The sequence below is a fragment of the Halichoerus grypus genome, chromosome 1 (genome assembly GCF_964656455.1).
Source record: "Halichoerus grypus chromosome 1, mHalGry1.hap1.1, whole genome shotgun sequence".
In the NCBI taxonomy this organism is placed as follows: domain Eukaryota; kingdom Metazoa; phylum Chordata; class Mammalia; order Carnivora; family Phocidae; genus Halichoerus; species Halichoerus grypus.
Window position 1 is genome coordinate 199,957,483 of NC_135712.1, and position 12,467 is coordinate 199,969,949.

The 12,467-nt window shown below is 38.3% G+C and overlaps 1 protein-coding gene across 9 annotated transcripts in view; it reads left to right on the top strand.

Moving 5' to 3' along the window:
- Window positions 1-12,467, top strand: part of SMARCC1 (SWI/SNF related BAF chromatin remodeling complex subunit C1) — a 176,100-nt gene that overhangs the window by 62,012 nt on the left and 101,621 nt on the right. For all 9 annotated transcript variants that reach the window (XR_013450133.1, XM_078078699.1, XM_078078697.1 and 6 more), the window contains exons 9-12: window positions 746-871; window positions 3,330-3,451; window positions 7,303-7,427; window positions 11,127-11,186. Coding sequence is in view for 8 of the 9 variants with exons in the window: in XM_078078699.1 (XP_077934825.1) it covers window positions 746-871; window positions 3,330-3,451; window positions 7,303-7,427; window positions 11,127-11,186 (433 nt within the window). In the remaining variant the exon portion in view is untranslated. The remainder of the gene's footprint in view (window positions 1-745; window positions 872-3,329; window positions 3,452-7,302; window positions 7,428-11,126; window positions 11,187-12,467) is intronic.

A 12,467-nucleotide genomic window follows, 5' to 3' on the forward strand; every position in this document is an offset into this window, starting at 1 on the left:
ATCAAATTAAGGGCCAGTTATTAAAACCTCAGTCTTTGCAAAACCAGTGATGCTTTCTTACTATATGCAGTAACATGGAATAAAAATTAGAAATGGTTAAGTTGCCATTCACAGGTCTTTAATATTCTCATGGTTGGGGTTTTTATTTTTATTTTTAGATTTTGTTTATATATTTGAGAGAGAGAGAGTGAGAGAGAAAGCACATGCACGCTCGAGAGAGCAGGCGGGGTGGGGGGAAGGGGGAAAGGACAAGTGGACTCTGCACTGAGTTCTGGAGCCTGACGTAGGGTTCGATTCCAGGACCCCGACTGAGAGCATGACCTGAGCCAAAACCAAGAGTCTGAAGTTCAGCCGACTGAGCCACCTAGGCACCCTTACAATGTCATGTTTTTAAACTTTTATGCAATTGAGGCTTTGAGTTGAGAATAAGTCTGCTTCTTTAATGTTGAATACTTTATTTTTATTTATTTATTTTTTTAAAGATTTATTATTTATTTATTTGACAGAGACAGTCAGTGAGAGAGGGAACACAAGCAAGGGGAGTGGGAGAGAGGGAGAGGGAGAAGCAGGCTTCCCGCTGAGCAGGGAGCCCAGTGTGGGGCTCGATCCAGGACCCTGGGACCATGACCCGAGCCAAAGGCACACACTCAACGGCTGAGCCACCCAGGCGCCCCAGTGTTGAATACTTTAAAAACTGTAATTATTTACTATTTATATAGATACACATGCTTGAATGTGGTTTTAGGTTCATGCGAAATGGATTTTGGACACTGATGTTTTCAATGAATGGATGAATGAGGAGGATTATGAGGTGGACGAGAACCGGAAGCCCGTGAGCTTTCGTCAGCGAATTTCAACAAAGAATGAAGAGGTATTTGGTTTGGCACCATTTTTCTCCACTTGATGTTTCTTCTTTCTGGGCCTCACTGTTGTCAAATCTTCATTAATAAGCTCTGACATACAGTCCAAGGTGCATCGCTCGTCAGGTATGTGGAAAAGTTAACCAAATGGCCATACAACCATCTCAGGAGCTGGCATTCCCAAAGAAGGGGCATGACGCTCTCAAAGGGTCATGGAGATGTAAAGTGGCATATGCAGTGTAGCAGCGGTGTAGCTGATTTTGTTTTCTAGGTCTGATTTTAATTTTGTGAACCAAATATTGTTATGGGATAATGTAATTTAGTTGGTTTTTCAAGGGAGAACTAATTTTGTCTTAATATTCTTTAATAGCATTGTTACTGTGCACACAGTAGTTAGTACATAGTATCGGCCTCAAAGGTCTCAAAGGTAGAGTTCAGCCCTTTTTAAGGTGGGATGATGTGGCATTTATTACTCTTTAATCCTTTAAGAAGCCCAACTACCAAAAGTTTTTACCATGGTTCTTGAGAAGCCACAACCTGCGAGGTAGGTGTGTCACCCGGAGGGAGAGGAGTCTGAGAAGGCTTAGATGTATTGGTGTTGGCTGATGAGTGCTTAGGTAAGATTCTCATTCCCCTTCACTGGGGACACATCAGGTTTTTGCTTTTTGTTTTGTATTGTAGTTCTTTGAAAAATTTCTGAGACAGAAATACTTTTAACTGTTCACTTAGAATGTACCATTCTCTCATACCTGTTTTCAGCCCTGAGACTTTCTTACTAAAACTCTTGGGCTCACGACGTGTATTTTTTATTTTTAAGAAAAATATTTTATTTTATTTTTTTATTTTTATTTTTTTAAAGATTTTATTTATTTATTTGAGAGAGAGAATGAGATAGACAGAGAGAGCATGAGAGGGGGAGGGTCAGAGGGAGAAGCAGACTCCCTGCTGAGCAGGGAGCCCGATGCGGGACTCGATCCCGGGACTCCAGGATCATGACCTGAGCCGAAGGCAGTCGCTTAACCAACTGAGCCACCCAGGCGCCCCAAGAAAAATATTTTTAAACTGGGTCTTGTTCATATTCCTTCTTTCTTTTTTCTTTTTTTTTTTTTTTTTAAAGATTTTATTTATTTATTTGACAGACAGACACAGCGAGAGAGGGAACACAAGCAGGGGGAGTGGGAGAGGGAGAAGCAGGCTTCCCACTGAGCAGGGAGCCTGACGCGGGGCTCGATCCCAGGACCCTGGGATCATGACCTGAGCCAAAGGCAGACGCTTAACGACTGAGCCACCTAGGTGCCCCTCATATCCTTTCATTTTTAATTGGTCCTTATTTGCTGTGGAATTTGACTTAAATTTTATTTTTTATTCAGCCTCCCCCCCCAACACACCCCATACGCTTAGATATTTGCTTTCCCTCAGTGCGTTTCCAACCAATCTTTTTTGTCATTAGGAATAGTCTAATTTCTACAGCACATTATTAAAGAGGCCTGTCTGTAGCCATCTCTGTTCAGATTTAGATGGCCTATGTATTAATTTATTCACTTATTTTTAGCGTGATTCTATAAAAATGCATTTAATATCTCTTTTTAAAAGTTTAACTTCAGACTTACCATACAGTGTGGACAGTTTAGATTTTCTTTAAAACTTCTTGTGTAGGCCTGTAAGATGACTTAGATTCCAATTTGATGCTACTGAGCTTCTGAAAGGAAACAGAGAGTTGTAAGGAGTATGAAGATACCAGAGATGATGAATGTTTAATTAACGTTCTAATCTCTGATTTTTTTTTGGCACCTCAGGTACAATACTTTGGATCGTCTTAGGTGTTAATTCTTTATTGTCTATTTTATTAAATCCATAATTATCATCTACAGGTTGACATTCGTATTTCGATGTGTATCCTGCAACTGCTGAACTCATTAGCTCTGATAGTTGGTAGATTCCTTAGGGTTATCTATATATAAGATCATGCCATCTGCAAATAGGGGTATTTGTACTTCTGTTAGATTGACTTTTAAGTCATAAGTTGCAATCTTATTTAACATCTTTTGTGTCATAAAGTTTTCTCCTATTTTACTGACACGTCAGGACTAGTTTTTGATACACTTTCACAAGATCATTCAGCCATTGTTTGTATTTCATTAATTAAATAGCATATGTTTTGTATTTTCCAGTAATTGTTGAAAATGCTTTTCCTATCTGGAAGCAGAAGGTGAACAGGAACAGTTTTTAGCTGGACAGGATTTGGGCATGTCTGTTTTGTAGCACAGTTTGAATACCTGTGGGATGGTTCTAATATTTCCATTGGTGGTACATCACCTGGAAGGTCAGAGAGTCTTGACTGCTGGTCGTTTAGGATGCTCTGAGTGGTATTGGTATTATCTTTGTGAAACTCATCTTTGGACAAGGGTTTGTAGAAACTGAGGAGTCAGAAAAGCTGGCTGATATTTATTTCCATTTACTTCTTCCTAGCCAGTCAGAAGTCCAGAGAGAAGAGATAGGAAAGCATCAGCTAATGCTCGAAAGAGGAAACATTCGCCTTCCCCTCCGCCTCCTACACCCACAGAATCCCGGAAGAAGAGTGGAAAGAAAGGGTAAGAACTGCAGCATGATTCAGAGGCATTAAAACAAACTGCAGAGGGAATTCCAGATTTTTACATTTATACTAGAAGTTTTGCTCAAAGGAAGTTGTCTTACTTTGACTTGGTAGATGTCTTTGCTCTGATAGCTCATCTTGTCAGATGTTATCTGATGGCCATCTTCTGTTGTATTTATGCTAAGGCACCTTGCATACAATCTTTTTTTAAATCGATATGTATAGTGAAATAATCACAATAAATCTGGTTAACATCCGGCACCACACATAGTTAATAATAGTTTTTTCTTGTGACGAGAACTTTTAGGATCTACTCTCTTAGCATCTTTCAAATGCACAGTACTGTGTTAACTGCAGACCCCATGCTGTATATTACACCTCTAGGGTTTATTTTATAACTGGAAGTTTATACCTTTCACCAACTTTCCCATTCTCCCCCAGCCCCTACCTTTGGCAGCCACCAATGTATTCCCTCAGTCTGTGAATTTGTGTTTTTTTTGTTTGTTTGTTTTGTTTTTTAGATTCCACATATAAGAGAGATCATATGGTATTTATTTTTCTCTTAGTTATTCCTCCTAGCAAAATGGCCTCAAGGTCTATCCATGTTGTCCCAAGTAGCAGAATTTCCTTTTTAATGGCTGAATAATCTTCCATCACACACACACACACACACACACACACACACACACACACACACACACACACTCTCTCTCTCTCTCTCTCTCTCTCTCTCTCTCTCTCACTCTCACATACACACATCACATTTAACTTTGTATTCCACATAAACATACTGTGATATCTAATCTGTATTTAAAATATAGCCACTCCAATTCCATGATCAAATTCTGAGAGAAACTATTTTTCTCTCTCTGGCCTAGCCATGGGAAGGGGATGAATATTTGCCTTCTGGATTAGAGCTTTGGCTCACAGCTTAGAGTAGAAACCATGTTCAGAATCTTAAAACTGAAACAGATCTTTGAAGTATCATAAGCGTCTTTATCTTAAGAAATAGAGATTGAGGTTCAGGATAGGGAAGTAACTTTTCCAAGGTCACATAGAGATTTTTCCTTAGAGTCAAGATTCAAAGCTGGACTCTCGGCTTCCTATTACTGTATCCTTTCAACTAAGTTCCGTCACGTTCACCAAGGTCTGAGGGTGGATTATTTGGCTCTTTGTCTTTCTTTTCCTCTTCCCCTATTTTTCCTTCCCCTTTCTTCATCTCCTTTGTAAGATGGCCATCTGATGTTGTATTTATATCAAGGCACCCTGAATACAGTCTTTTCTGTATCTAATTATATATTGAGCAGTGTGGCTGGTAAGGAATTTAAGAAATTATATTTGCCATAGTTAGTGTCTCTTTCTCTGATTTTACCACCTGTCCCATTTGTGATCAGAGTGACTCATAGAGGAAATGAACCTGTGTCTGTTTCATGTTGAGCAGAGTGCCTTGTTCAGGGCATCACATTTGTACTTTAGTGAATCTTGCTTGAGTGGGGTTTCTGGTTTCTTTTGAGTAAGTTGTTGTGGGGATCAAGTGAGACTTTAGAGCCCCTGTGCAGTGTCTGGCCTGAAGTAGGTACTTAATAGTTGGTAGATAATACTTAACATTTATTATTGTATATTAAGTAGATACTTAATTTCTGGCTTGCTTAGCTTGTCTCACTCAAAATTTTTTTAATTTCAAAGAGGTTAAGTTTAGTCTTATAAAATGACAGATGCAAAATTTATTCTTTTCATGCAACCGGAAATTTGTTAAATTTCTGGCAGTTGACTGGACTATAAAGATCTACTTGTTATCTTCTCTTCATTAGCTTCCTTTTATTGACTTTTTCCTATAGCCAAATTAGCATTTTTTTATGCCCAGAACATGCCTTGAATCATGTTATTTCTTTTTAAAATTTTTTTTTTTTTTTTTTTTTTTAAAGATTTTATTTATTTATTTGACAGAGAGAGACACAGCGAGAGAGGGAACACAAGCAGGGGGAGTGGGAGAGGGAGAAGCAGGCTTCCCGCGGAGCAGGGAGCCTGATGCGGGGCTCGATCCCAGGACTCCGGGATCATGACCTGAGCCGAAGGCAGCCGCTTAACGACTGAGCCACCCAGGCGCCCCTTCTTTTTAAAATTTTTAAAATTAACATATGTATTTTGTTTCAGGGGTATAGGTCTGTGATTCATCAGAACCATGTTATTTCTTGAACGGTAGGGTTATCTGAAGCATTGTTAACCGTGTATAGAAGCTGTTAGGGAAGTTAAAAAATTCTTAGTTTTATAAATAATATTAATGAGCCAGTCATAGTCATAAAAGGATGTTGTTATTTTGTCAAGTCACATGTATTATGATAGAAAAAACCACAAAAATAGATTTTTCTTTAGCAATTAGTGAGAGTAACCTTATTTCTTAAATCTCTAATCTGAGTCTTATGCTTGATATGCAGGGAATTGAGGGCTTCCCTGATGTCCCTGTGAATGAAGAAAGCCATACAACTTTTCCAAGTGTTCCTGGGCCTGAAATCGATGTACCCTTCTTCCCACTTAGGGGCTGAGATGCAGTGCCAGGACACTAGTGGTCCCCCCAAAAAAGACGTGATGTCTAGGAGGCTCACAGTGATGGTACTGAGCCTCTACTCTGAGTATAAAACCCACCAAATGGAGTTTCCCAAAGTAGATGTATGTATATCCTTCAATTGAATACAGCTGTCTTCTAATGAGCGGTCATTCAAGTTTTATGTTAAGTTTCCTTTAGTGAAAAGACATTGACATCTGTTTTCCTGACTCTTGTTTTATTGACCTTCCCTTATTTTGTCTCCCTAATACCTTTAGGTTCACAGGCTTTTGAAAAATTGTCATGCAGTTTTTATTAAAAATTTAAAAAATATTTTTACCTATATACCTGATTCTAACCTATGCCAGTGTGTGGTCTGTCATGAAGAGAACTCTGCTCATGCTCTCTGCAGTGTGAGGACTCGGGCTGGCCCACTGTATATTTCCATCAGCTCTTTCTCCACTCCTCACTTCTTTGTGTTGCTTCCTGCCCGTTCCTTCCCAGAACAGGTTATCTCTTTTCTTATGCCTCCACTCATTATCCTGAAACATTGCCTGTCCTGAAACATTGTGAATTGTTACAGTTCCCAAGATTTAGCTTAACTGTCACTTTCGATCTTGATTATGTCTTGTTTTCTTGGTACCCTTACTCGTTTCTGGTACACATCATGTTATATGAAGTAGTTGATAATTTCTATCCTGTATCCCCTGTAATTTTTCAAGGTAAGGAGTCTTTCCATTCTTGTTTGAACCCTAGTCTGCTTTCTGGAATGTGTTAGTTTTAAAAATAAACTAAAGAAAGGGCGATGGCAGTTTTCACACACACACACACACACACACACACACACACGCACACACACACACACACACACGCACACACACACATTAGTACCATCCTAAGTGATTTTACTTTGCAGTTTGATATTTGGATGATACAAAGAGCCAGGAAAATATGGTTGTACATATCTTTGAGAAAATTTCTTATGTAAGTGATTGTTTATGTGAGATAAAATATGTGCCATATTTCCTTAGCAGGTGTTCTTTTATTACATAATTTAAGCCCCCTTTAGGATACTGTCTGTGATTTGTATAGTAGAATTTCTGGGGCCATTTCTTCCTCCCAATAACCTTTATTTTCCTGGCTGGTTAGATGTAATTTGGGAATGTACCTAATTTGTTTGGTTTCTGTTTGTCTTTTAAAAGAGATTCTGAGCATAGATTCTAACAATGAGGATAAAGCCTCTGAAATTGTGTGCTATGAGTAGCTATAGTCAGCCTTTTTATATTTATATGCATTGTATGTTTTAGCCAAGCTAGTCTTTATGGGAAGCGCAGAAGTCAGAAAGAGGAAGATGAGCAAGAAGATCTTACCAAGGACATGGAAGACCCAACACCGGTACCCAACATAGAGGAAGTGGTGCTTCCAAAAAATGGTTTGTATTCTTCTGCCTAGACTATGAGAGTATTAGATGTGATTTAATCACTCTGTAGCAATGCCATGGGATGAATCATTTCTTGCTCTGTGCCCCCAGTTCCCAACTTTCAAGGTGCAAATGTTTCTTCCCTTTCCCAATCTTTTGGTGTACTTCTGCTACTTATTGAGAAAAACACCGTGACCAAAAAGTTCTCTAATGGGGGCGCCTAGCTGGGTCATTTGGTCAAGCAGGTGACTCTTGATCTCACGGTTGTGATTTAAGCCCCACATGGGCATAGAGCCTACTCAAAAAAAAAAGAAAGAAAAAAAAATTCTCTAAATTGAGCAATGCTTTGAAATAAATGGTTTTTAAATCCCATTAGAATCAATATACAGATGAGAAGGTGGCGTATTATCTATGACATTTTAACCTATTTAAATAAGTTATTGGGAGAATGTTAGACCCTTTTAACTATATTTGTGGATTTGTCTATTTTTTTCCTTGATTCCTGTGAATATTTTTTCTTTTAAGTATTTTTATTCATGTACTTTGAAGCTCTGCTATTTAAGGGCATATACACTTAGGATCATCATGTCCTCCTGATGAATTGACTCTTATGTCGTGTTTGTCTATGTGCCATAGTAGTACTTGTCTTGAAGGCCAGGTTCTCTGATGATAATAAAGCCTCATCACACCACACCCTTTTATTTCTACACTTTTTAAAATTAGTCTCCACTGTACTTGACTTCAGCAGAGCAGTTTGTAAATTACACAAGCTTTGTTCTTACATGTTAGATTTCTGACTTACATCTCTCTTGCATCCTGTTACTTTCAGTTTGATTATGTAAAGCATGTCGATTTTATTTTTTTTATTTTATTTTTTAAAGATTATTTATTTACTTACTTGTCAGAGAGAGAGACAGTGAGAGAGGGAACACAAGCAGGGGGAGTGAGAGAGGGAGAAGCAGGCCTCCCGTGGAGCAGGGAGCCTGATGCAGGGCTTGATCCCAGGACCCTGGGATCAGGACCTGAGCCGAAGGCAGACGCTTAATGACTGAGCCACCCAGGCGCCCCAAGCATGTCGATTTTAAACAGCATATTGTTGAGCTTTGCCCGCCTCCCCAATACACATTTTTTGTTTTTAATTGCAGTATGTGGTCCACTGAAATGTTACAGAATTATTGATGTCATTGGGCTTAAGTCTGCCATTATGATAATTTTTTTCTATTTGTCCCTCTCTTACCTCCTCCCTTCTTTTGCTTTAATCCACTACTTTCAGTGTTCTGTTCTGGCTTCTGTGTTTGCTTTTCTTCTTCTTCTTCTTCTTTTTCTTTTTTTTTTAAGATTTTATTTATTTATTTGAGAGGGAGCAAGAGTGCATGAGTGGGGGTGGGGAAGTCCAGAGGGAGAAGGAGAAGCAGGCTCTCTGCTGAGCAGGGAGCCCGATGGAGGGCTCGATTTCAGGACCCAGGATCATGACCTGAGCTGAAGGCAGATGCTTAACCAACTGAGCCACCCAGGTGCCCCTGCTTTTCTTTTATTTTAGAACTTCTATGACTTCCTTTTTTATATAGCATAGTTCTAATTGAGATATTCTTCACATAGCATAAAATTCACCAGTTAAAGTATATTTTTATCACTCCATTGGTTTTTTTAGTGTATTCATTATGTTGTACAATCACCACGTCTTAATTCTAGAACATTTCCATCCCCCTGAAAAGAAACCCTATACTTACTGGGGGTTAGTATAGATTATCTCCTTTCTCCCATATCCTGGCAACCACTATTCTGTTTTCTGTTATATAGATTTTCATATTCTCTATTTGATTTTTACCTGTTTTTTTCTCAGTGGTTGCTGTAGGGATTACAATATGCATCTTTCAGTTGTTTTTTTTTTAAAGATTTATTTATTTATTTTAGAAAGAGTGAGTGCGAGCGGGACAGAGGGAAAATGAGAGAATCTCCAGCAGTCTCCATGCTAACCATGGAGCCCCATGGGTGGCTTGATCACAAGAGTCAGACGCTTAGCTGACTGAGCCACACAGGTGCCTTTCGTTTGTTTGCCTTTTTTTTTTTTTAAGATTTTATTTTTAAGTAATCTCTAACCAGTGTGGGGCTTGAACTTACAACTCTCCAAGATCAAGAATCGCATGCTCTACTGACTGAGCCAGTCATGCACCCCCAAATATCTTATTTATTTATTTAAATTGTATTCATTTAAGTATTCTCTATACCCAGTGTAGGACTCGAACTCACAACCCTGAGATCAAGAGTTGCATGCTTTTCCCACTGAGCCACCCAGGTGCCCCCCAAATATTTATTTTAAGTAAAAGAGCTATGAAGGTGGTGGTAGTCCTAACAGATAACTAACTGAACTATAAAAGCTATAATGAAATAGTATGATTTGGACACAGGAATGTCGCCGAACCCATCAGTAGAGTAGAATGTTTGATTCAGCTGTAGATCCATGTTTGTTTATCAATTTAATTTATTGTGAATTTGGCAGGGCGAATTTGTGGGAAAAGACCAAACTGTTCCATAAATACTTGTGGAAAAAATTTAGTACTGTTCTTTGTGTCAAAAATAAGAACTTAAGCTTCAGGTGGATTAAAGTACCAAATTAAAATGTAAAAGTAACCTTCCAAATATTAATGTACTTTAAGCAAGTGTTAGCCTTGGGGGAAAATATTCATTAGCCATTTAACAAAGAATTAGAACTCTAAATTTGTATAAAGATTCTTAACACCCTATAGATCTAGTGAGGGGCAAAGTATTTTGTACTGGTAATTTTATCAAATTTCGGGGCCAATAAATGTGCAAAAAGATGCTCAACTTCATTTAACCAACGATATGTAAATTATTAAAGGAACATTTTTCATACATTAGATTTTCAAAACTTAGAAAATAGATGATTCCCAAAGTACAGATGTTTTGAGGAAATGGGTACTCTCAAATGCTATTGGTGGAAGTGTAAATTGATGAAGGCACTTAACACAATTTGGCTATATCTGTTGTTTTAAAATGTGTATATCCAGTAGCAGTTTTAATTTCAGAGCTCTCATTTTAAGTAATTATATGCATGCTTAAAGGTGAATATAAGAATGTGGATTACTTTGCTGTAAAAAATTGCAAATAAACTAAGTCTCCATTAATATAGGACTAGTTACCTTATGACCCACCCATGGACATAGTGGATTTATTGAAAATGAAAGAGATATAATTTAACTAAAAATACATAACATGGAAAGGTCATACAGGCACACTCTTGAATGAGAAAAGTAGAGTGGTAAGGAAGAGCACAGTATGGGTAACATTTCTATTTTTGAAGTCTACATAGTTATGTAAAAGGTATTAGTTCTCCCTCAGCTTATCTAAGTGAATGCCACAAAAATGGGAATCAACAAATGCACAGAAAATGTAATAAAAAATACTTTTGGGGAAGGGATTGAAAGGTTCTTTTCAGGTTTTGCCCTATATATTTTTGTATTTTGTACTTTTGTCATGAAAAAATATTGGTACTTGGGAAATTACAAAATGCAGTCTGTTACAGTAAGTGTTAATCTTTCTCTGTTGGGCTTGGAGTTTTTCATGATGGTGAACTCTGGATGACAGTGGATTTACATTGAGATTCATGTAGTTTTCAATCGTCTTTTATTCTGTTCTCTTTTAAAAAAGTAGAACTTTTCCCCTAAAACATGATTTTTTTTTTCTTTCTAGTGAACCCAAAGAAAGACAGTGAAAACACACCTGTTAAAGGAGGAACTGTCGCAGATCTAGGTAAAACCAAAGCAGTCTATAGACTTCTGTGTTGTTTTCTCTCTCAAAGATTTAGTTCTTCTGATAATTCTTTCTTCCCCAAGAGATGTCACTTCCAGTTGCTACCTTTTTGGTCCAGCACAGACGTTGACCATGGCCCCCTTAGCACCACTGTCATTTTGTTTGCTGCCATATCAGGAAATTTAATTTCCTGTGATCCATTTTTTCCATTCTTACCAATTTGATTTTGCATCTTCAGAACAAAAGTCTGTTGACGCTTAAATGATTTATTTTCTCAAGTATTTCTTCTAGCTTTCTAAATAGTGTAAAATGAGAATCACATCATCTGCTCATAGTATTTACAAGTTACAGAGTACATTTTCACAATTAAGGCATAATCCTTGGATGTGCTGTCGGGTAGACAAGAGGAGTGTAGTCACTTTCTTCAGTTTAAAAAATAGAGGTAGTTTTAAACATCTTTGTTCTTGAGTGTTATATATGGATCTCGGTTTCTTTCTTCACTTGTAAAAATCAAAGGAGGGATGCCTGGGTGACTGAGTAAGTTAAGCGTCTGCCTTCAGCTTAGGTCATGATCCCGGGGTCCTGGGATTGAGCCCCATGTTGGGCTCCCTGCTCAGCGGGGAGTCTGTTACTCTCTCTCCCTCTGCCCCTTGCTCTTGCTCTGTCTCTTGCTCTCTCTCTCTCTGCTCACATCTTTTTTAAAAAAATCAAAGGAGAACCTAGTGTTTTCAGTGTATACTACATTTTTGACGTTCAGGAATTTTACACTTGGAAGGGGTATTCGAGATTTCCTTATGTGGAAAATGAGACGGCAATTTCTCTATCTCTTCAGTAGGTGAATTCTGTATTTCAGACAAATTGCAGAGATTCTTTTTTTCCCCCAGAGATCCTTTTTTTCCCCTTAAAGATTTATTTATTTTAGAGCGAGAGTGCAAGCGCATGAGCTGGGGGAGGGGCAGAGGGGGAGAGAATCCTCAAGCAGACTCCCTGCTGAGTGTGGAGCCTTGCTCAGGGCGGGATCCCAGGACCCATGAGATCATAACCTGAGCCAAAATCAAGAGTCAGCCACTTACCCGACTGAGCCATCCAGGCGCCCCTTTTTCAGAGATTCTTGATGACAGTTATGAGTAGGTAGTTAGGAGAGTTTTTTTTTATTTCATTTCACTACACCCTCCCTTTTCTGACTTAAAGCTTGCTATTTAACATTAGTGGATGACTCCATTTTTTTTTTTTTTTTTTAAAGATTTATTTATTTGACAGAAACACAGCAAGAGAGGGAAC